The sequence below is a fragment of the Staurois parvus genome, unplaced genomic scaffold (genome assembly GCF_062004578.1).
Source record: "Staurois parvus isolate SC_StPar_1 unplaced genomic scaffold, SC_StPar_1.0 ptg000267l, whole genome shotgun sequence".
NCBI lineage: Eukaryota > Metazoa > Chordata > Amphibia > Anura > Ranidae > Staurois > Staurois parvus.
Genome location: NW_028318063.1, coordinates 2,842,709 through 2,867,558, shown reverse-complemented (window position 1 = coordinate 2,867,558; position 24,850 = coordinate 2,842,709). Strand labels below are relative to the sequence as shown.

Sequence of the window (24,850 nt, the reverse complement as noted above, 5' to 3'; positions counted from 1 at the left end):
ACCATATGTAACAAGGTTAGCTCGGCAGCGGGTGTGTGTGACCCCCTGGATGGGTGCACAACACAAAAAGATAGGCACAGCACAACAATAGTGGAGGTGAAAACAAACAGGTGCAATTTATTTACAATATTTACAGAAAAAATGATAAACAAAAAGAGACATCAAAATAAATCCTGGCCAACTTGGCTACTTACTGCAACAACAGCTTTACCCTAGCTACCCACTAGGTACAGCCTGCTGCTATACCTAGTTGCTAGTACTGGGAGGTTAGCCACACAGGCTTTGGTCTCTCTGCACACAGATAACAGGTCAGCTCCCCAGACAGTTCAGGCACAGATCTGGTTCCAGGGTGGAGCAACTCCCTAAGCACTCTGGGAAGCTTTATACAAGTGTTAATGAGCCCACTACCTTCAGCTGGGCTCATTATCTCAGTGCTGAAGGACTCAGCACTTCCCTCTAGTGGTACAAATCCCCATAAACCCTGAATCTCGGACAAATATATCGTCCATCCAGGACGCAACCAGGTGATTTCACCTGCCTACTGTCACAACATGTTGATCATATCCCCCTTAATCTCCTCTTCTCAAGACAGAATAAATTCAGTTCCTCTGATCTTTACTCATAGCTTATCTTCTCCATGCCTCTTATCAGTTTGGTTGCCCTTCTCTGGACTTCCTCCAGTTCCCTAATATCCTTTTTGTGAACTGTTGCCCAAAACTGAACAGCATATTCCAGATGAAATCTTACAAATGATTTGTACAGGGGCAAAATTATGTCTTTCTGAAGTCTATACCTCTCCTAATACAAGAAATGATTTTGCATGCTTTGGAAACTGCAGCTTGGCTTTGCATGCTAATATTTAGCCTATGAGGTACATGAACACCCAGATCCTTCTCCACCATTGATTCCCCCAGCTGTTCTCCTCCAAGGATGTATGTTGCATGCATATTCTTAGCCCCCAAGTGCATAACTTTACATGCATCAACATTAAACCTCATTGAGGTCGGCTTGTAAATTGGAGACATCCTGTAAGGACATTATTCTACTGCATAGCTTGGTCTCATCTGCATAGACTGAAATGGTACTTTTAATCTCAGATCCTATATCATTTACTGTATAAATACACATGAACTTTAACGGCATGGCATAGTTCGTAGGGTTCAATATTGAGTTGGCCCACCCTTTGCAGCTATAACAGCTTCAACTCTTCTAGGAAGGCTGTCCACAAGGTTTAGGAGTGTCTATGGGAATATTTGACCATTCTTCCAGAAGCGGATTTGTGAGGTCAGGCACTGATGTCTGACGAGAAGGCCCTGCTCGCAGTCTCAGCTGTAATTCATCCGAAAGGTGTTCTATCGGGTTGAGGTCAGGATTCTGTGCAGGCCAGTCAAGTTCCTTCAACCCAAACACACTTTATGGACCTTGCTTTGTGTACTGGTGCACAGTCATGTTGGAACAGGAAGGGGCGATCTTGATACTGTTCCCAAAAAGTTGGGAGCATGAAATTGTCCAAAATGTCTTGATATGCCGACGCCTTAAGATTTCCCTTCACTGGAACTACAGAGCCCAACCCCTGCAAAACAATCCCACACCATAATCCCCTCTTCACCAAACTTTACACTTGGCACAATGCAGTCAGGCAAGTACCATTCTCCTGGCAACCGCCAAACCCAGACACGTCCATTGGATTGCTGGAAAGAGAAGCATGATTCATTACTCCAGAGGACACGTCTCCACTGCTCTAGAGTCCAGTGGCGGTGTGCTTTACACCACTGCATCCAACGCCTTGCATTCTACTTGGTGATGTAAGGCTTGGATGCAGCTGCTGTTGTGCTTTTTAAATATAGGCACCACATTGGCCTTACACCAATCCAGTGGTACTGTGCCAGTCAATAAGTTCCTAAAAAATAGAAATGATGACTTTGAAAAGACAGAGCTCAATTCTTTTAGAACTAGTGTGTGTATGCCGTCTTATGTATTTGTTTAACTATAACACCTGTATCTGTAAGCACTGTTATATGTAAATATGTTCCACCTGGCTGTATATTATATCAGTTTAATATGCAAATGAATCAAGGGCACATTGTGTCAGGGGTCCTGCTACTTAACAAGCGATTCTTTTCTTTCAGTGCTCAGAAACTGCTCAGCTGTCGGTTAAAGGATAAGTTCACCTTTTTGCAGGTAAAAAAAAATGCATTTATTATTTTTGTCTGCACGAGCCTGTAAACCATTGCACTAGCGATCAGATCGCTGGTGCCATGTAGGTCTCCTGCAGATCTGTCAGTATATCGGGATGTGCAAGCAAGCGGATATACTGACAGGATGAATGAATGAATGAACTATTATGGTGCTTCACAATGCTGTGGTAGTTCATTGAGGACTGCAAGCTGACAGCTGCTAAGGCTGTCAGGACTTGTAGTCTTTCATTTACAGATGACTGTAAATGTGTGAGGTGGCTGTGTGGGCGGAGCCCCACACAGCCACATTTTTAAAAAATTTGACAGCTAATAAGGGGGGAGAAGATCCCCCACTAGCTGTCAAAGCAAGGACCGGGGGCCGGTCTGATCGTAACATGTTACACCATAAATATGGGAGTAACATGTAACAGTTCCAAAAGGTGAACTTATTCCTTCATTACTCATGTCCACAGTGACTCACCTAGATACCATTACCTGCCTATTTTAGCAGCTTAGCTCATTTCCTCTTTGCCCTTGCATGGTCTATGATCTCCAGTGTGTTCCCGTGATTACTTCTCTCACAATTCCTGTTCCTGATTTTTGGCTCCTGACTACGCTGACTTCTGTTATCTTACCCTGGCTCCTCTGACTATCTGCTCTGGCATCCAAACCCTGGCTTCTGTTTTGACTATGTTCCTGGACTGTGTTATATTTGCTATTTGCTATTGTATTAAAGGTGTAATTTTAACTGCACTTTCTGTCTCCGCCTGGTTCATGGTTCCTGACACATTGGACCAATGTAAATATTTATTTGTTATATCTGTGAGAACCCTGTGGAAGGTGGAAATCACTGTAGTAGGCACCACTACTACAGTGATTTCCACTAGCTTCTGGGCTCTGTGCCAAGCATCTGCCTGTCTGCATTGTGAACACAGGAGGTCACTCACTTGGCACAGCCACCAATCAAGGAACCCTTTTCATTTTCTCAATGAATGCAAAGCATTCTCTGATTGGATGGTGATGTCATAACCTTCACCTGATCCAATGAGAGAACACTTTGCATTCACTGAGAAAATGCAAAGTGTTATTTGAACGACACCCATGCTGAGTGAGAAGTCGGTGTTCAGTAGGAAGCAGACTGCTAGAATGCAGTTCAATCATACACCTGACTACCTTAACAAATGATAACGTAAGCCTGATTAATTGAGATCAAACACAACTAATACAAAATATTTTTAATCCATTTTTTGAAGGGGGAGTCGATACTTAGTTTTGACAGGTACCCGCTCCCATTACTACTCAGATCGCCTGGGCAATCCAAGTTGAAGTTCTTCTCCCCCACTCCCTGCCCACAGCCTTCTGGGACCTGTCACTGGTCCCAGAAGGCTGCAGGACCATTCACAAAGTACACGTGGCTCATGCAAGCGCAAGGAGTCATAGCCGGCTGCCCACAGTTAACATACCAGCGCCAGGGACCTGAAGACTGATGAAGAAACCGGCCGGGTGAGGACAGCGCTGGATCCTGGGACAGGTGAATGTCTGTTTATTAAAAGTCAGCATCTACAGTTTTTGTAGCTGCCGACTTTTAATTTTGAAAGAAGAACCACTTTAAAGAGTAAATAGTTTTTGATCATATTTATTTTATTGTGTACATTTATAAGTGTTAAAAACAGTTTGTAAAAATTGTATATATAGTAACATATTACATTACTGTAAATTTAATTTTGTTTTACACAAACATTGATTGACCCTTATTGACTAACCACAAACATTTAAGACAGGAAAAAAACCCAAAAGCGCTATGGGCTGACAAGGATAGCACAGCAGCTAAAGATTGCTTAAGGGTCAGAGTGACTGAAATCTCATACTACAGTAAGTCATTTAACAAGGGATGAGTCGGCACTATGATGACTTTAAAATGATAGCAAACCCTCACCTTGTAAAAAGAACCCATTCAGTTTAAAACAGAAATGAAAAGTAAAACATTTATGTATAGATATAAAATATAAATACCTTTTTTCCCACCTTTATAGGTGGACACATACCCTCTATACTCAGCTGCATAAAGCTAGGAGAGGAGAAATAACAGCACTCTAATCCTACCAATGAAAGACTGAGCGGGGGGGGGGGGTGTCAAGACAAGTCTGATAATTGGAGGAGAGCAGGCTGAGTTTCCAGCACAGCTAGAAGACTGACCATGGTGTGTTCTCTTGCATAGTGTGGTCAGTTTTTAATAGAGAAGCAGAGGGATTTGCAGGAACGGCAGGGCTTTAACACAAAGGAAGCAATACAAAGAGAACAGGATACATTCTCATACAAGTACATGGTACAGCAGGCACATATTAGGAATACAAAATGTTGGGTTTACATATACTTTAACAGTAAACAAAGTTTGGTGGGAAAGAAATCACCAGACAGGTTGTGTGGAGTCATACAAATCCTCTTCCTGAAGTACAATACAGGACACAGGGTGATATTCTAGAATCAATTGGGTACACAGCTGCCTTCAGGAGATTGGATACTGCAAACAAAGCTGTAAGAGCTGAAAGCCCCCTCCCCCCTAGTAAGTCTCAGTATTATAGGAAGCACACTAATCGGGGTGGTGCAGAAGATAACAAAGGGTGCAACCAATGTCCTGTAATATACTCCAAGAAAAGGATTTCACAGGTAAGGCAAAAATCCTGTTTTCCTAATTGTACACTACAGGACAAGATGTCATTCTGAAACCAATATGATGGCCAAAAGCAGTCCAACTGAGGAGAATGAATGGCAAATGAATGGCAAACAGCTAATAGAAATCAACAAAAGAACAAATAGCACCCTACAGCTTTTATAACCACCTGAAGAACCTTCTGACTGAAGCTGGAATCTGCTGAAGCCTGAATGTCTATCTTAATGATCATGTAAACTGAAGACCAGGTGGCAACTTTGTAAATCTGAGAAATTGAAGAATGATGCTATAAAACCCAGGATGCACTAGCAGATCCACTTCAGGAAGGAGACACAGTGAGTGGAACTGACAAAAAGAAGATGTAGCTTAGAGGTAAACCTGAACAGTGCATACCACAGCTAAATAATGGAGGGGAATCTCCTTAGGATGTTATGGCAAAGGACATACAAATGGTAAGTCAATATCCTGGTTAAGGTGTAAAGAAGAAACCCTCTTGGGAAGGGGTAAGGCCCGTAGCCTCAAATCAATCTTGTCCTTGTGTAAGAAAACAAAGGGTTAATATAGGTCAAGGCCACCAACTCAGAAATTTGCCTTGCAGAAGTGATGGTGACTAGGAATGCGACTCTGTAACGGTAGACAGAGGAATATCATTAATAGGCTAAAAAGACTGACAGGACTAGGTTGAGATCCCGCAGATTCACTGGGGAATGTACAGGAGGAGCAATGTAACCAATACCTTGTATAAATGCCTGTACTAAGGAGAGAGAGACAAGATGCCTTTGAAAAAAAAATAGGCTTGGATTTTACCCTTGATGGTACTCAAGGCAAAATACTGATCCAGACCAGACTGGAAAAAAGACAAGGTTCATCCCACAGAGTACTTACTGGGCTGAAATTTTCTTGCCTTGCAGCAAGCAAAGCATGACTTCCAAAGTGCTGTGGTAGACCGTGCTAGAAGTTGATTTCATAGCCTTTAAAAGCATACTGTAGGAAAGACCAAATCTAATAGGCCCCTGTCCCTTAGGATCTGGGTACAGTGGTGTTGCAATGGGGATGTGGACCGCACCGCAAGAGGGGTGACACCAGGGTTGTCAATCGTCAGTATAAAATATGGACGTGGGATGACTTTGGAACTGTGCATGTGCAGTTCCACAGCTGTCTGAGCTTGGACATTTTCGGCCAGGCACCGCCTGACTGAATGAGTCCTGACTTGGAGACTGGATCTCGGCCCGCAACATCCCACCACCATGCCACTGTGAGCACGGCCATACGGAGTCCCAGAGGCCCGACCCCCGCACCATCCAATCCATGGCTGCTGGAGACTCCATGTTTTATGGCAGGTAATTTTTCTCCCTTCAAAATCCTCTTTACTACCTCATGCTAAAGGTGTACTGCATGGGTATCTACAAAAGGTGTTCCAATATGGCCACCACGCCGGAAGTGCCTCCTTGCGTACCAACTCGTGGCATCACGCTTAGCATGTGACTTTCTCAGAGTATTACCTGAGGAAGCCACATGCTAAGCGTGACACAATGCGTCGGTACGCAAGGAGGCACTTCTGGTAACGCGGTGACGTCACTTCCGGCGTGGCGGCCATATTGGAACATAAAAAATAATGGGTAATACCCTGAGGAAGTCACATGCTAAGCGTGACGCAACGCAATTTATAGAGATTAAACAGGCTTATTTCAGCAAAGCTAAGACTGACACTGTTTAACATGTGCAAAAGAGATCAGTGTTTCAATTTCTGGCTTGATATGAGGCTTCAAAATATCATTATGCATTTTCAAATAATATTTTTTATTCTTTTTTAGCTCAGATAATAAAAAAAGAAATATGTACTAAATATACTTTATACAATACATGCTTTTTCTTTTTGTCCCCCTGGCATTAGAGATGGAAGATTGTTGGATTCAAAACACATGGAGTTATGTATGTTAGGTTAGACTACACTTAACTAATAAAATACTGTATGTGCATGTTACCTTGTAAGTCCTTTAGTTCATCATCATCATCATCACACTCTTCAACTGGAAGCTGAGTGGAGAATACTTGAGAAAATGTTGTTTCCAAACCAGAGGTTTCTCCTATATAAAAGAAAAATGTGAGCCAATGTTAAGCATCTAATAAGATTATAATATTTATTTAAAAGATACAGTTGTTTGCCACAGGTAGTGACAAAGCTCAGAATGCGACTAGTGCCAGCATAGTAGCAGCAAAGTGAAGTATAGCCACAGTTTGCAATTTTCAAACAAATACAGTGAAACTGCTTTGCGCCAAACTAATAGACTAAGGTTGCTCTGGGTTTTTTATAAGTATGTTAAAAGAAATAAAATGATACTTGATTCTTTAATCCACTGCATACTGGAAAAATGACCTAAAATGTATATCAAGAATTAACATTTGTGCCGAAACGTTTGCATACCCTGGCTGAAATCGTGAAATGTTGGTATTTACATTGAAAATATAACTGATCATGCCAAAAGACTGTCTTATTTAAGGATAGTGATCATATACAGCCATTTATCATGTTTACATACCCTGGAATGTTTGACCTTGGTACAGACGCACAAGGTTACACACACAGGTTAAAAATGGCAATTAAAAGGTTAAATACCCACATCTGTGACTTTTTACATCACAGTCAATGTCTGTGTATAAATAGTAAGTGTGTTAGCTCTCACGTGGATGCACTGAGCAGGCTAGATACTGAGCCATGGTGAGCAGAAAAGAACTGTCAAAAGATTTGCGTAACAAGGTAATGGAACTTAATAAAGATGGAAATGGACATAAGATATCCAAAGCCTTGAATATGCCAGTCAGTACTGTTCACTTATTAAGAAGTGGAATGTTCAGGGATCTCTTGATACCAAGCCAAGGTCAGGTAGACCAAGAAAGATTGCAGCCACAACTGCCAGATGATTTGTGTGGGATACAAAGAAAAAGCCACAGGTAACCTCAGGAGAAAATACCGGCTGCTCTGGAAAAAGACGATTTGTTTTTTTTGTTACAATACAACAATACTCGAACAAAAATAAGACATATGGTCGTGTTGCCAGAAAGAAGCTTTTACTGCGCCAAGGCCCAAAAAAGCCTGGAGAGGTGTGTCAAGGTGTTGTCAGGCATATTGTAACCAGAGTTTTTTGTGGCATTGGCAAAGTAAAATAAACGTTTTGGGTTGCGCTCATGGAAACCCTTTTCCAAAATGGCGGCATGTGCACTTTCGGTTTGCGGCTTGACGTCATCAGCATACCCTACGCGTCACATGACTGCAGGAGTGCATGTACTGCCATTTTCGAAAAAGGATTTCTGTACTTTTTCCAAAATGGCAGTACGTGCACTCCTGAAGTCACGTGATGTGATGTAACGCGTAGCGTACGCTGATGACGTCAAGCTGCAAACCAAAAGTGCACATACCGCCAATTTTGGAAAAGGGATTCCTGTACTATCCGTATAGTGAATTTTACCCTGTAGTGTCCCAGGTGGACACTTTTAAATGTGAGTTTATTTTGAACATTTGAATAAAGTTGGTTTTAATTGGCAATATTACACTATATGGAGTATTTTTTCCTATGTCTATGGAGCGCTTTGTAGAGTTTAAAGTGCTGACGGTGGTGAAGTTCTCTGTACCAATATACCCACCCAGGTTAAAGGGAAAAGTGTTGTTTGACCTGGCATTACAGGTCAAACTTGGAGGTGAGCGCAATAGTGTGTCAGAGGTGGATGTACACTAAAGGGTGACACAGGAGCACCGCACATGTGTATGCAGTAGTGTGATTACACCGATTCACCCGCAGTACAGTGGATTTAAAGGGACTGTTCACCATTTGCTTGGAGATTTTTGTTGATATAATTGGAGCACGATATATAGGATACACATCGCACAAACACGTGAAGATTTCTGAGATTTAAAGGGACAGTTCACCATTATATATAATTTGTTTGGTTTATGTATATATTCATTTAACACTTATATGTGCAAGTCCATGGTGATTTATGTACATGTGTGAAGAATACATTGGATGTAGCACATATTTTCTGTCACGCACACAAGTCTTGTCCACACTGTTTGGATTATGAGCACCATTTGAGTTTATATTGCTGTGATGCATGTTCTATATTGATTTACGGTTTACATGTGGGAACACATTATATACTAGCTGCACTATTTATTTTGTAGGAATTGTATTGCGCTGAGGTTTTTTAACACATATGTGATGGGTTGTCAATAAATCAATCATTCACTTAAAAAAAGTCATATTTTTAATCAACAATTCCTCATCAAAAAGAAAAAACTCTTAGGTCTGCTTTAGGATTAATTCAAATAACATTGTTAGATGTATTTATCAGGTACTCTTTAACCACTTCAGATCCGGAAGATTTAACCTCCTTCATGACCAGGCTATTTTTTGCTATACCACACTGAGCAACTTTAACTGGTAACTGCATGATCATGCAGCACTGTACCCAAATTAAATTTGTATAATTTTTTTCACACTATAAAGCTTTCTTTTGGTGGTATTTGCTCACCACTGGGTTTTTTTTTATTGTTTGCGATATAAACAAAAAAACACCAATTTTTTGGGAAAAAAACCCCCACTAATGTTTACTTTTTGCTATAAAACATTTAAAAAAACAAAAATTTCTTCATGCATTTTGGCCAAAATGTATTCTGCTACATTTTTTAAAAAAAATATCACGAGTGTATATTGATTGGTTTGCGAGAAAGTTATAGCGCCTTCAAACTATAGTTTATACTGTATCCTGGATATTTTTTACTACTACTACTACTAATGGCGATGATCAGTGACTTTTTTTAATGGGACTGCGGAAGTGCAGCGGGCAACATGACACTAACTGATTCGGACATCATAAGTGACATTAATACAGTGATCTGTGATATTACAATACATTGTCACAGTACGAATGACACTTGCTGGGAAGTGGTTAGCTAGTGCGATCAAGGGGTTAAATGTGTGCCTAACTATATGTAATGTGTGTAAAGTGTTCTGCTTTTACTAAACGATCTGCAAGTTTCTCATCCCTGCTTTGCACAGTTAATCAGCAGGTCCTAGCCATGAATCATTGGTCTGGACTGGCTAACAGGCTCTTGCTGTGTACAATCACAGAGCATGCCAGTAGAGGGTGGGTGTGCAGCTGGCCGAAACCCAGAAATAGGCAGCCACGTACCCATACGTTGCTTTGCCTAAAGCGGCCGCATGTCCACGGTACATTGCGGGCAGGTGGGCGCAAAGTGGTTAAAACAATATTACCAAAACAATTTAAAGCTTTTTATATGAAAAAGACCCCCATCTAAACAATTTACAACACCATGGGGGAGATTTACTAAAATCAGCACACAGAATCTGGTGCAGCTGTGCATGGTAACCAGTTGGCTTCTAAATAAAACAAATCTTGCGAGCAGCTTCTGAAATGAATAGAATTTCTGCTCCAATAATTTAAAACAGTGCCACGCTTTTCTCTCAGTGCAACCGATGACTAAACTCCAAATGTGTTCAGCAATATTTAAAAAAAAAAAATCATAAATAAATATCAATAAAAATTCATCTAATTATATAAGTTCCACCCATATAATCAAGAATCTCAAGTCCAGAATCACCAATGAGTCCTTATTTCTTGAAAATGTGTCTTCCATAAATTAATTCAATCACTGTGTATATATTCAACATCATTTCGTGTCTTCATATCATAACAATTGTGCACCTCCACCAACAACCCAGATTTGCCCTCACCTGGAGACTGACCTCACATAAAAATATTTGGTCAAATAGCACCTGTCTCCCTTTATTTTGGACTTATTAATGAAGCTTCTTGAATTGGAATCCTCTTTCAATGGTCAACCTCCTCCTTATGGATCCTTCTCCTCCAGCATAAAAATGAATAGGCAAGAAATAGTGCTTTATCCTTTAAAATTAGATTTTTTTATTTAATAAAATTACGCACTCACATATTGCGGGTGCTATATTGTACCAATGGTAGCACAGTGGATAAATGATTAGCAATTTTGCCTGGCAGTACTAGGGTCGTTGGTTCGAATCCCAACCATGGCACAACCTGTCTGGGGTTTGCATGTTCTCCCTGTGCCTGCGTGGGTTTCCTCCAGGTACTCCGGTTTCCTCCCACACTCCAAAGACATGCTAGGAGGTTAACTGGATCCTGTCTAAATTGGCTCAAGTATGTGTATGTATGAATGTGAGTTAGGGACCTTAGATTGGACGCCCCTTGAGGATTAGGGACTGATGAGAATGTACAATGTATATGTAAAGGGCTGCGTAAATTGATGGTGCTATATAAGTACCTGTAATAAATTAATAGCATATCTACGTTCACTCAGTACTGTATACAGTTACAGCGTTCACATAATACCGATCCGTGCTCCTAAGTCCGTCTGCTGACAACTTCATCTGTCCTTCAGCTTCTAACTTCAGCTTGTTCAATTAAGCTTTGACAATAAAACCTGGAAGCTGATGGATCACTGTGCACAACCGCTCCAGATTCTGTGTTCCCATTTCAGCAAATTTCCCTCATTAGTCCATAAGACCTTCATTGCACATAAATCAATAGTACCATTACATGCTGTTCATATTATTCAATTTCAAATGCCTTCCTAAATTCCTCAGTAAAGAAACGTTTCCAGTTTACTCGCCATTGTATCAGAGGGTTTAAACATAGGGTTAATACCATATTTCTACTCTGTAACTATCCCCTTCCAGGAGAACGCCAGCAGGGCTACCAAAGACAGACCCAAGCCTGCTGATTCTGCCGTTGGGTCATACAGGCAGAAACTGCCCCCCTTTGGAAACCATTTCCTTTCGGATCTCCATGAAAGGTTCCATATCCTTAAGGGTTCTCGCACACGGTACTGATGTATGAAGCGCAGATATTCCTGGCAGAAAGTTCCAGAGTAAAAACATAAATAAAGGCTTCATAATACATGCATATATGCATGTATACGTACACATTCCCCTAGCCCCAAGCTTTTTTTATTAAGGTAGTGTGGCATATGCTCATAAAATAATGACCAGCAAAGCAGATTTTTTTTTTTACTGATCTATACATAGCACTAGTCCATGTGCCATTAAAAACCATGGGCTGCATTTAGATTTGGCTACATTCACTTAGCTGTAACAAGGCTGTAAACATTTTACTAAGACTATGGACATTCATTGTAGGGCATTTAACAGCATTCTGCTTTCTCTACTGGCCAATCACAATGACAGACCAAGAAATGTAGGGGAGGCAAAACGAGGCAGGTTTTCTGATCAATAAGTTGGTTGTTATAGTAAGGGGAATAAATGCTGGTAGATAAGAGGCAGATCTAACCATTTTCCTATACATTCATTAGCTGCGCATTCCTAGCCAAGGTCAGATTTCAATCACAGTGCACTGACTTGTACATCTATGCTCATTATTTAAATTGCAAGCTATACTGGTCATGTCACTAGACAACAGCACCAAAAGGAGGTTGTTTGAATGCTACTGCTTGTTTGCAAGGCAATTAACGTCTGAGCAGGTGATGAGCAGGGCCTCTTGTATTGTCGAGTGTAAAATGAATGCACACAACCTTCTGTCAAACATTGAAAGTTAACTAAGTGACATTCTTATGGATTTAAATTGCAGACACTGTGAATTTAATCACACCACACAGTTTTGGGTGTAGTTAAGAAAAAATTGCAGTTATTTGTCCAGTGAAACGGCTCCTTATGCATTCTATGTGAATAGGGTAAAACTGAATAATCTGCCTCTATTTCCTCTTCAGGCTAATTGTTAATGCCTAAAAAAATATATATATAGAGTGGTTGTAGAGGAATTAGAAGAATATTCGATTTTTATTTTATTTATTACAGGTACTTAAGTAGCGCTGTCAATTTACACAGTACTTCACACACACATATATACACATATATATATATATATATATATATATATATATATATATTGTACATTCGCATCAGTCCCTAACCCTCAAAGGGCGTACAATCTAAGGTCCCTAACTTACATTCATACATATACATACTAGGGCCAATTTGGACAGGATCCAATTAACCTACCAGCATGTCATTGGAGTGTGGGAGGAAACTGGAGTACCCAGATTTTGCCCCATTCGAATAAATGCATCTGCAATTTAACTGGACGAATAGCTATGTAAACATTTTTATAAATATACCCTTTGTAACTTAGTGTAGCTGTAATGCTGTTACAGCAGATATTATGAGCATTAGCAAGATTTTATTACAGTATGATGCATTCAGTAGAGAATCCTCAACAAACATGGTTCAGGAGGGTAGTATTTTCAAGCCAAAATCAACACACGGACATGACCTTAAACTCACTGGTTGAACTGGATGGGCTTGTGGTTTTTTTCCAACCAGACTTTGTAACCATTTAAGCCAGCAGGAGGAACATTCAAAACTAATCTTGGAAAGTATTATTTTACTGGAAGAGTAGTTGGAATAGACTTCCAGCAGAGGTAGTGAGTCAGTCATCAGTGAATTCAAACATGCTGGGGACAAACATAAATCAATACTCGTACATAAAACACACCACCAAAAACAGTTAGGTCCATATGTATTTGGACACAAATTATTGGCACAATTTTCATACTTTTGGCTCAGTATGCCACCAGAATAAATGCATATTACACTTTTATTATTATATGGGAGTGTTATACAGCTGCAAGAAAAAGTATGTGAACCCCTTGGGATTACGTGGAGTTTTGCATGAATTGGGCATAAAATGTGCTCTGAATGTCATCTAAGTCACAACAATAGAAGAACACAGTCTGCTGAACATAATACTACACAAACATTAGATGTTGCCATGGTTTAATTGCACATAACATGTAAACATTCACAGTTCAGGGAGGAAAAAGTATGTGAACCTTTGGACTTAATAACTGGTTGACCCTCCTTTGGCAGCAATAACCTCAACCAAACGTTTCCTGTAGTTGCAAATCAGACCTGCACAACGATCTGGAGTAATTTTGGACCACTCCTCTTCACAAAACTGTTTCAGTGTAGCAATATTCTTGGGGTGTCTGGTGTGAATCGCTCTCTTAAGGTCATGCCACAGCATTTCAATCGGGGTGAGGTCAGGACTCTGACTGGGCCACTCCAGAAGGCGTATTCTGTGCTTTTGCAGCCATTGTTTTGTTGAATTACTTGTATGCTTTGGGTCATTGTCCTGTTGCATCCCCCATCCTCTGCGGAGCTTCAGTTGGTGGACAGATGGTCGTACGTTTTCCTGCAAAATGTCTTGATAAACTCTGGAATTCATTTTCCCATCAATGACAACAATCCGTCCAGGCCCTGAGGCAGCAAAGCAGCCCCAAACCATGTTGCTCCCTCCGCCATGTTTTACAGTGGGGATGAGGTTTTGATGTTGGTGTGCTGTGCCTTTTTTTCTCCACACATAGTGTTGTGTGTTCTTCCCAAACAACTCAATCTTGGTTTCATTTGTCCACAGTATATTTTGCCAGTAGTGCTGTGGAACATCCAGGTGCTCTTTTGCAAGCTTCAAACATGCTGCAATATTCTTTTTGGACAGCAATGGCTTCCTCCGTGGTGTCCTCCCATGTACTCCATTCTTGTTTAATGTTTTTTATTGTAGATGTGTCAACAAAAATGTTAGCATGTGCCAGAGATTTCTGTAGGTGTTTAGCTGACACTCTGGGATTCTTCTTTACCTCATGCAGCATTCTGCTCTGTGCTCTTGCAGTCATTTTTACAGGACGACCACGCCTAGGGAGAGTAGCAACAGTGCTAAACTTTCTCCATTTGTAGACAGTCTGTCTTACCGTGGACACATGAACATCAAGGCTTTTGGAGATACTTTTGTAACCCTTTCCAGCTTCATGCAAGTCAACAATTCTTGATCGTAGGTCTTCTGAGAGCTCTTTTCTGCGAGGCATGGTTCACATCAGACAGTGCTTCTTGAAACCAGTAAACCCAAAACAGGTGTGTGTTTTTTAAGGGCAGGACAGCTGTCAGCAACACATCCAATATCATCACACTGATTGGAGTCAAGGTTGGCTCACTCCTGGCTCCAATTAGCTCTGGGAGAAGTCATTAAGTTAGGGCCTCACATACTTTTTCCTCCCTGCACTGTGAATGTTTACATGTTATGTGCAAATAAACCATGGCAACATCTAATGTTTGTGTAGTATTATGTTCAGCAGACTGTGTTCTTCTATTGTTGTGACTTAGATGACATTCAGAGCACATTTTATGCCCAATTCATGCAAAACGCCACGTAATCCCAAGGGGTTCACATACTTTTTCTTGCAACTGTATATATTTTGCACATTGATTTTATGCACTTTATAAAGATACCATTGGAGGATATTGAATGTGTGTTTGAGGTTGTGTTTTCTTTGCATATTGCACTTTCCTATGAGTGATATACTTTACAGAATATTGTGTTTTTGGTTTCAGTGCAGGTAGTGATGGTCTGTATTAATTATTAAGGGTTGCTCTGTGTTGAAAACATTCAGAAAGGCTGTCCTATTCGGTATAAAAAGTCTTTTTCTACAGAACTTAGAATATCATGGCAATATTCTGTCCATACATTCTTTATTTGACTCCTATAGCTTTATTTGTTTGAAGTGGACAAAATATTCCATTATGAAAGGAAGGTGTGCTTTTTGTATTGAAAGAGGGCCAAAGACAATACAATTCCTGTTTTTCTAACAAATGCAGATGGACCATTCAGAACCACAAATCCAGAAAAAATCAGGATCCATTAAAACCAGCAGTTCCAGGGAAAGTTAAATAATCACTAACTTTAAACATTCCTTGTTGTGGGAACTGGTAAATAAAGCAGATGGTACAAGATAGATGTGTCTTCCAGAGACATTTGAACAGAAATATTAATGGAAAAATAAACTAACCACCAGCTAAAAAAATGTAAGCCTTCACTTTTCCATAGCAACTGGCTCCAGATTTCTAAAGACTTGTCCATTTAACAACTACTAGACAATGTGAACTGAAACCAAAGCTATATAAAAGTATAACCAATTTAATTATTTGTATAGGCTTTCACCTAGTAAAAAAAAACAGTGACCATGGATTTGTAACTTGTGCCTGAAAACAACTCCATTATATTATATTATATTATTATATCCACATATTGGTTTTTATTTGAGTTATTTCACAGCATGCCAATAAGAACATTTTTTAGTTAAGAAACTGTCTTTGCCTTTAGTAGGTTTATACAAGGATAGATCTCCAACTAAAAAATAGTGTTTTTAACAATCACAACATTTAGATGAACACTGTGGAAAGAATGTTCTCTTTTCTGATTATCTCATGCATCTAAAAATGAATATTTTGCAGTTCTCAGAGTTTAAGGTTATTGTGTCCTAGAGTGAACCCAAACTCAGAACTAAAATCCTCTTTTTACAAATGAGGGGTGATGAGCAGAATGAGTATATATTTACCCATCTGCTATAGCATGGAGATCACATAGTGGATTCTGGATCACATTACCCAATGCAACAGGAGCCATCCAATGGATTGTAGACATCAGAGTCTTTACTCAAAATCTTTGTCGGCATAAACAAATAATTCAAAAAGTTGGCAGGCCACATTATGTTGTCAATGTCATGTGACCCTGACCAAAGAATCACAAAAACATACTTTTAAATGTGGATAACATTTTGCTAATTTTAACACATAATCATGGTTTCATAGATTACTAGCTAATCAGGGTCTGCATATGCATGTCTGAGGTAAACATGCTAATAAAAGGAAAAAGAAGAATGAACAAAGAGGTTAATACATTAGTGTACTGTTGCTAGTTAACCACTTAATCTGCAAACTGCTGAGTGTCCTTGATTATGTTGTATTTGTGTTAAAATGGAGCTTAAAATTTGGCTATGCTTGTCTGGATAACAAAAGTGGTTGTATATAACTTATACATACTTAAAACTTATAAAAACCCACACTGACCTCTGTAGCTGCAGGCATTGAAGAGAAATTCATCCTTTAACGTTCACTTGAAGTCACAGCTCATCTTCCCCTACTCCTGCTCGAAGCAGTAACTTGCAGCTTTTGAAAGCAAACAGCAGATGCTCTCTTGAGAACCCAACTGCAAACAGACATTTAAGTGCCTCAATTGTGAAATTTGAGGATAACTTGCTACCCAGTGTCTGTAGCTACAGAGGTTAGTGATGGAATGTTATAAAGTTCATTTATGGCTTGTTAAGAATATTTAACATCCACAGTTTAATAGTTTAACATTCACAGCCTTGTCAAAGCCTCAGTTTAAGAACCTGTGTGGTGACAGGTTTTTGTTTGCACCAGATGAGATTTTTATTCCCATACAAGTTTACAGGAATGCAAACCTGATTGAAGTCAGTAAATTTCAGGTCAAATGCCATTGTTAATGAATTCTGAATGATATCAGAAGCATCCTAAACTGATGTCAAACTGAATGCCATAGACACCCAAAGCTCATTGACAAAAGTGATCATATTATGGCAAACCTTCAACATAGCAGAAAACAAAAATGCCCTAAAAATCTCTACAAGCTTTATTTTTCTTTATCTTCCCAGCAATCCAATACAGGTAGGTGGAAAACAAAGGAAGCTTCCCAAGCAGAGAGGAGATTCGCAAGTAACTTACTCCTGGAGAGGAATGAACATCACACTGGCATAAGGTATGCAGTCACTTGCAGCAAAAGTCCCTTTCATGGCTTCAAATATTAGACAGAATTCTGCTTCACATTCCACCCACCTGGAAGCAAACAGCACTATGACCTATTCTAAAAATCATTAGCTACAAGAGTGAAATTTTGTTCCTTTTATGACCAGAATAAATGTTTGAATTGGGGAAGCAGGCAACAAAACCAGAGGTACCTATCTAAAATACTGCCCAACTTACCTTCTAAGTCTTTTCACTTTGTCTACTCAACATGAATGACCTAAAAAAAACCACAAAGCATAATGTCCACATTTATGAGGTTCAGCAAGCTACAGGGTGATTTGATTTCTCCGCCTTGGTTGCTGGCATCTTCATCTCCAGACCCCACCATTTTGCCCACTTGGGTTACATATCGTTCAAGATACTGCTAGATACAGAGATGAAAACCTTTTTTTTGCTATTAGGTATACACTTTCAAGTACATTTTCTTAATAATAAACAGTAGCAAACAAAGCCTTGCATCAGGGTTCATGTATTTTATTGCAGTAGAGATCCATTTTCTCATAGAATTTTTCAACTACAGTTCTGAAAAGAAAACCTTCTTTCATACTTCCTAGCATGCCAAGGTGTTTACAGTAAGCCAGGATAGTCAGGACCAGTTGAAAAAACTAACCATAATAAAGCATTGCTACTGCAAATATCATCATGCTTCACTTCTCAAATCTTTTTCATTAAACTGCCTATTTTGCAGAGTTATTCTAAAATGAATTTAACCAAAAATAATTTAAAAACTCCCTTATTTTCAGCATTGTGATGGAAGCGAGACTTAACAATAAACTGTTTTAACACAAGAAGATCTGAAGGAGTCAATGCCTGAACAAAGGTCAGAAGAAATGAAGGGATGAAAGTAAAAACAGAAAATTGCCAGGACTAGAAAAGGTACTGAGGAATAACCTGGTGTTCCAGATGAAGACAGGTAAGTACCACTAAGAGGGTAAAACTTCTACCCAAAAGAATAATGGAACTAATCTAACAATTTAGAGGAAAACCAATCATCCACTATAAAGAAAACAGGAGAACAACAGCTAAGGTGAACAACAAATAAGATATAAGACCAAAGCCTAGCATACCAAGCTCATGACTGTAGGGAAAGGACCTACTAGTTAACAGCTGCAGGCTTAAGTGGAATGTCCTTAAAGGATAACTTTACCTTACAGGTAAGAAAATGTGTTCATTTTATTTATTTTTTTTTAAGAAGCCTGCAAAGCATTGCCCAGAGATCAGCAGATTGTTGGTGCCATGCAGGACTCCTGCAAACTGATAGTGTAAGCTGTCTTCTTGTCAGTTTTACACTGACAAGAAGAACCAAAGAACTACCACAGAACTCAACAGCACCATGGTAGTTCATTGAGGACTACAAGCTGACATCTGCAAAGGATGTCGGTACTTGTAGCTAATTAGTTCACAGAAATCAGTGAATAAATGACGTGGCCCTGTGGGTGGAGCCCTGCACAGCTGCGCTCTTTTCAAAAAGTGACGGCTGGTACCGAGAACGTCTCCCCATACTGCTGTTACACATAGGGCTCGGATTGTTACATGTTCCACCCTAAAAAACAGGTGGAACATGTAACTTGTTCCTAAAGGTTAATTTATCCTTTAACCACTGGCTGAATAAACAAAATATGTCCAAACAAAGGACCTATGCCTGTAACAGCAGGCATATCCTCCAATTGTAGAGTGGAATGCACTGCCTCAATCAAAAGATCAAGAGCTCCTTGTAAAGCAGTCATAGGGAACCTGCTGATATAAAGGCTCTTCAATGGAAGGCTGAGAATTCTATGCATGAAGGTTAAAAAACCTCCAGTGCGCAGCAGCTCCCCCACCAGCCCCCCTAATACTTGCCTAAACCCGCCAGGGGCTCTTCTGGGTCTCTCTCTGCTGTCAATCCCAGACAGTGAGGAGGGAGTGGAGCTGAGTCGGATACACAGAGCGCAGCTCGGGATCGAGTCTGCACAAGTGTCCCCATAGCAAGCAGCTTGCTCTAGGGGCATTCAGCAGAGGGGAGGAGCCAGGAGCGCTGGAGGGGGACCTGGGAAGAGGAGGATTGGGGCTGCTCTGTGCAAAACAAAACGAAAAAAAAAATTAAAACTCTACATGATTTGCAGGTGTGAAAGTGATGACATGTTTTGCGTTGAAAGAGTAACCGATGTAACATTCATTTGCTTCCGCTGTGTTATGAACCACCTAGTTAACAGGTGGGAAGCCTCACTTTCATCATTCACTGCGTGCGCTGATAGTACTATGGAGTCATGTCAGAGCTTATTGACCATTAAAGAGGGCAAATTGTTGGTGCCGCTTAGCTGGAGCCTCTGTGACTGAAGCTGCCAATTTATTTGCTGTGCTGAGGAACAGTATCAAAGATTATGATGGCATATACAGTTTCTGGAAAAACATCGTCTGATAAGCATAAGCGTGGTTGATATGGTCAACTTAACAAAAGTGATAAAAGGACATTGCGCACGATTGTGACCCAGAATAAGAAAACTGCTGCAAAAGTGACTGCAGAGCTCATTCTCAGTCTTACAGGGATAAGATGACGTTTTGCCAGAAGTATGACATGTTTGTTATTTTTTTTTTTTTTCTTAAACTTGAACCTTTAGTATCACTTTAATAGTTAAAAAAAAACAACAGAGAAACTTCAAAAAATGTTAACTAAAATTGTACAAATGTACGCAATAGTAAATTAAAACACAAGCAAACTGTGCAAATATTTCCATAACAGAATTGAGAATGCATGCATATGTGTGGAAATGCTTCCATCTGCTGGACAGATTTTTTAAAAGTACAAAACAAGTTGACACAGGACTCCGATAAGACAAAACGAAGTACAGTCGTTTTAGCTGAATGACAGTGTTGTGTTTTAAACATTCATACGTGATGTGCGCCAGATGGGATGAGGTCAGGACAAAATAATATTGCACAATGAGAAGGGATATGTGGAGTGATTTTGACTTTATTTCTCCCATTTCGTTGAAATTAGCATTTTATTTCACCGTGTGGATAAGAGAGAGAGATATTAAAGCGGTAGTTAGCTTTGATTTTACAGGCAAACATATAATAAGTCTTGTCAATATGTACTGTGAATATCTACTAAACGTCTGCCAGTTAGCAGAAGCTCCAGTCACTGTGCTTATACAGTAAGCTCTACATACAGGGCACTCTAAATGTGTCGTGAATGCAGAGAGCACTATGCCAAGATAGTGTCTTTCATGTGCATATGCGGGTGTACTGTCATCATGGCCAGGACATTCAAATGGACAGTAAGCAGGAACACGATAGGAAGACTGGGTGAAGATGGAAGTGCTGGGAGCAATCACAGCACAGAGCTGGAGGGCTGCATTTGACAGGTAAGTCTGCCATGCTAGCACATTACAGAATAACACTGCAGGAGGCCCTTAAAAAAAATGAGTTTACTACTGCTTTAACCACTTCAAGTCCGTACACTTTCACCCCCTTCCAGTCTAGGCCAATTTTCAGCTTTCAGCGCTATCACACTTTGAATGACAATTGCGCAGTCATGCAACACGTATGAATTTTTTAGCATTTTTTTTTTTGACAGATAAAACTTTATTTTGGTGGTATTTATTCACCACTGGGATTTTTAATTTTTTTGCTATATGAAAAAGTACAAACATTTTGAAAAAAAGTGTTTTTCTTATAAAATGTTTCAAATAAATCTTTCCTCATAAATCTTGGCCAAAATGTATTCATCTTTTTAGTAAAATCAAAATAACCCAAATTAGTTTATAACCAAAAATTATCATTTTAAAAAAAAGTTTTACATTTTTATATATATATATATATATATATATATATATATATATATATATATATATATTTTTTTTTTTTTTTTTTTTTTAACATACTGTCACCCTAGCAGTACAGTGTCACTACTTTTTTTTTAAAACTGATTGCTTTTACACCCATAAAGGCTGTAAAAGCAATAATTTTTCCTTCTCTCTGGCTGCATTCTTGCAGCCATTGAGAAATACTCCCGTCCGGCCGTTTATTTACATGGGCCAAACGGGAAGCGGTTAATATGATTCTTCTTTATCGTCTTAATGTGTTTTGAAAAGTGCCACTGTTCCCATTCCCATAGAGTATCCATAACAAGAGTTGCAGCATTAGCTGTGCTAGAACCTCTCTGGAGGGTAATCCTGCACTGTTTAGTTTAAAGCGTAACTAAACCCAAAAATAAAAATGTATTATATTGCAGCTTACCAATCACTGGATGTGGTGGTTTCATTAGTGTAAATTTTTTTTCAGGCTTTTATTCCTTTGTTTTTACCCGAGATGAGCCAGTAACACACCATTCACACTAAGGCATTGCAAATCGTGGGCAGAATTGTCACGATAATGCCCTTGATTTGAAAATGTGCTGTGAAAACGCGCATTCGTGTGTTCAGGTGCCATTCATTTCTTCATTTCGAGTGCGGCACAGTTTTCTGCGTGACAAACAAAATTGTGGGACATGTCATCACATGCCCAAAAAAGCTTCCAGAACCCTTGCCCACTTCACTGGCAATTTACCTTTTCCATTTGGCCTTTTATAATGCATATGTTACCTATCACAAGTCAACAGAAAGTCCCATCACCTTTCTCAGATTTGTAGAAGATGTTATCACTGCCTTGATCTACCAGCAAGGATCTCCACTATAGAGCATCTGCTCTGATTCTGTGAGCAGATATCAAAAGCAACATTTTTCAGAGAACATTCCACCCACAGAAGCAGGCCAAAGACGGCAACAAAAAAAAAATGTTGGGTATGCAGTGGGGGAAGGGGGGGATTTACAATATGTTAAGTGGCTGTGATGGAAGAAAACCTCTGCCATCCGGCTTGGAAAACGGCTGTGGATATGTAATGGTCCCACTGAGGATACACCAGAGCCGGGTCTGCTCAAGCCAGCACGGCACTCTGGCAAAGATGTCACAGGAAACCACAAAAGGATTAGGATGAACAGCAAGTTATCTGGTAGTCGTGACAACGTGTTTTGCGTTCCAAACGAGTTGTCACGGCAACCACATAGCTTGCTGTTCATCCTAATCCTTTTGTGGCTTTCGGTTTTCTATGACATTATTTCCAATGTGCCATGCTGGATTGAGCAATCCCAGGCCTGGTAGGGAGGTGCCGTATCCAGTCACCCTGCACGGCCCACATGGACGGCCGGCGGCTATTTTGACTACTGTCATTCTACCTTAATGTGAGTGCATTTTATTATATTCTGTTACCCCCATATCTAATCAAGTACTACACTATGGGAATTACGTCTGCTCTGGCTCGTTTGTTATGAGGGCCCCCCCCTCTCAGGAGATCTGTGGTGACCCCGCATAATCTACAAGTGTGGTTCCCCCTGGTGTTGAATGAGTGTACTCCTGGTGCCTGGATGCCCTGATGGTGTGCTGCCTGCTTAACTGATGCTCACTAGATGACCCAGTGTTCCAGTTACCAGAAGTTGATGACCAGGAGTCGGTCCTAAAGTACTCAAATGCGCATTGATTTGCGCTCTCTGGTTAGTGCAATCTACACTCATTTATCTCAACACTATTATCACAGATTTCCACCAATTTATTGTGATTGACTTTGTTTCACTTTATGCACCTTATAAACGCCAACTCTGGACGTTTTTCACATGTGAACCCGTATAACGCCTGAGTGCGCATATCTACTTGTTTCATTTGCTTTGATTGCTGCTAAAGGTTACGATATAACCACTTTACAGTCACTTATTTTATATTGATAACAATTGGACTTTTTATATGTTATTTATGCTCTTATCACGTTTTTTAACGCTGCATGCTTATATTATATAATCCCAGCTCTGGTGTTTCCTCAGTAGGACGATTACACATCCCTAGTTGTTTTCCAAGATGGATGGCGGATGTTTTCTTCTATCATATGTATAAACCAAATATTGTTGCACTACGTATCTCAATAATCCCAATAAACTCTGTCCGTCTGTTCCGTGACAAAAGGAAATCAGCTAAAGTGTTCACAAATACAATAAGTACATAAAGTGAATACATGAAAATATGACATAATTTATCGGTGAAGTCAAGTGTACATAGTATCCTAGGTAAGACCCAGTGAAATGTGAATCCACTACCTGCACAAGAAGATCTTGACCCGGATCATCCAATACAGAATAGCATGCGGCACTACTACCTCCTTCTCCTACTCTGTATGTGACTTGGCATAAAAGAGACTGATCTCCGATAGTGAAGTTCCATCGAAAAAGTTTATTGATGCAAGCCAATAAAACTACCCAGGGGTCGGATGGAGTTTGTGCTGACATCTCCCACACTTTGCTGGAGCCGACGCCAGCGGCGTTTTATACTACATGTGCATACTAGAAAGATATCTTGTAAGTAGTTTTTTGGCTTGCATCAATAAACATTTTGATGGTACTTCACTACTGGAGATCTATCTCATTTATGCCGTGTCACACCCTCCAGCCTGTGTATTAGAATAACAGGGAGGTGAAGCCTCTATCAATCAAGATGTAATATTCCACCCATTGTGTTTAACTGGTTAGTGGGCATGGAGGAGGAGGGAGGGGGCTGTCATTTACCACTGTGTATGCACCCACGGGTTTCACTCTATAGTCACATGGGCTTCTCAGATGTGACAGGGAGGAAATGCTCAGAATAGAAACTCACTGAAAACTACGCATGTGCACTAGCTGCCAACACTGCTCTGAAAAATCCCTGACTGCAATAGGGACATGGACAGAAGGGGGAGATAGAGAACAGACGAATCACTCAGGTTTTTGCAGAGTACAGAAAACTAATCCCATAGTGACTGAGTATGAATATCATGTAATCCAGCATTTACTGAGTTTTTTATGATAACGGGTTTAATCACTTCATGTCCGGACACTTTCACCCCCTTCCAGTCCAGGCCAATTTTCGTATTTCAGCACTGTAACATTTTAAGTGACAGTTACTCAGGTGTGTAACAATATACCCAAATTTAATTTTTACCACTTTGTTTTTTTTTTTTTAGACAGAGCTTTTGCTTTGGTGGTATTAAATTGATACTAGGGTTTTTTTTATATAAACAAAAAATACCAAGATTTTGAAAACAAACACTTTTTTTCAGTTTTTTTCATAAAATAAATTGCAAATAAATGATTTCTTTATAAAATTAGGCCAAAATGTATTGACACTTTTTTTAGTACAAAAAAACCCAAAACGGTATATACTGTATTACTTAGTCTGTGTAAAAGTAATAGTCTACAAGCTATGATACATATATTAGAAAATTGATCAGTCCTGATGTA

General features: G+C 39.8%; 1 protein-coding gene across 1 annotated transcript in view; it reads right to left on the bottom strand.

Annotated features, from left to right (window-relative positions):
* Positions 1 to 24,850, bottom strand: part of FSIP1 (fibrous sheath interacting protein 1) — a 142,936-nt gene that overhangs the window by 65,213 nt on the left and 52,873 nt on the right. The window contains exon 6 of the mRNA XM_089681490.1: positions 6,834 to 6,935. Within this exon, the coding sequence (XP_089537616.1) occupies positions 6,834 to 6,935 (102 nt within the window). The remainder of the gene's footprint in view (positions 1 to 6,833; positions 6,936 to 24,850) is intronic.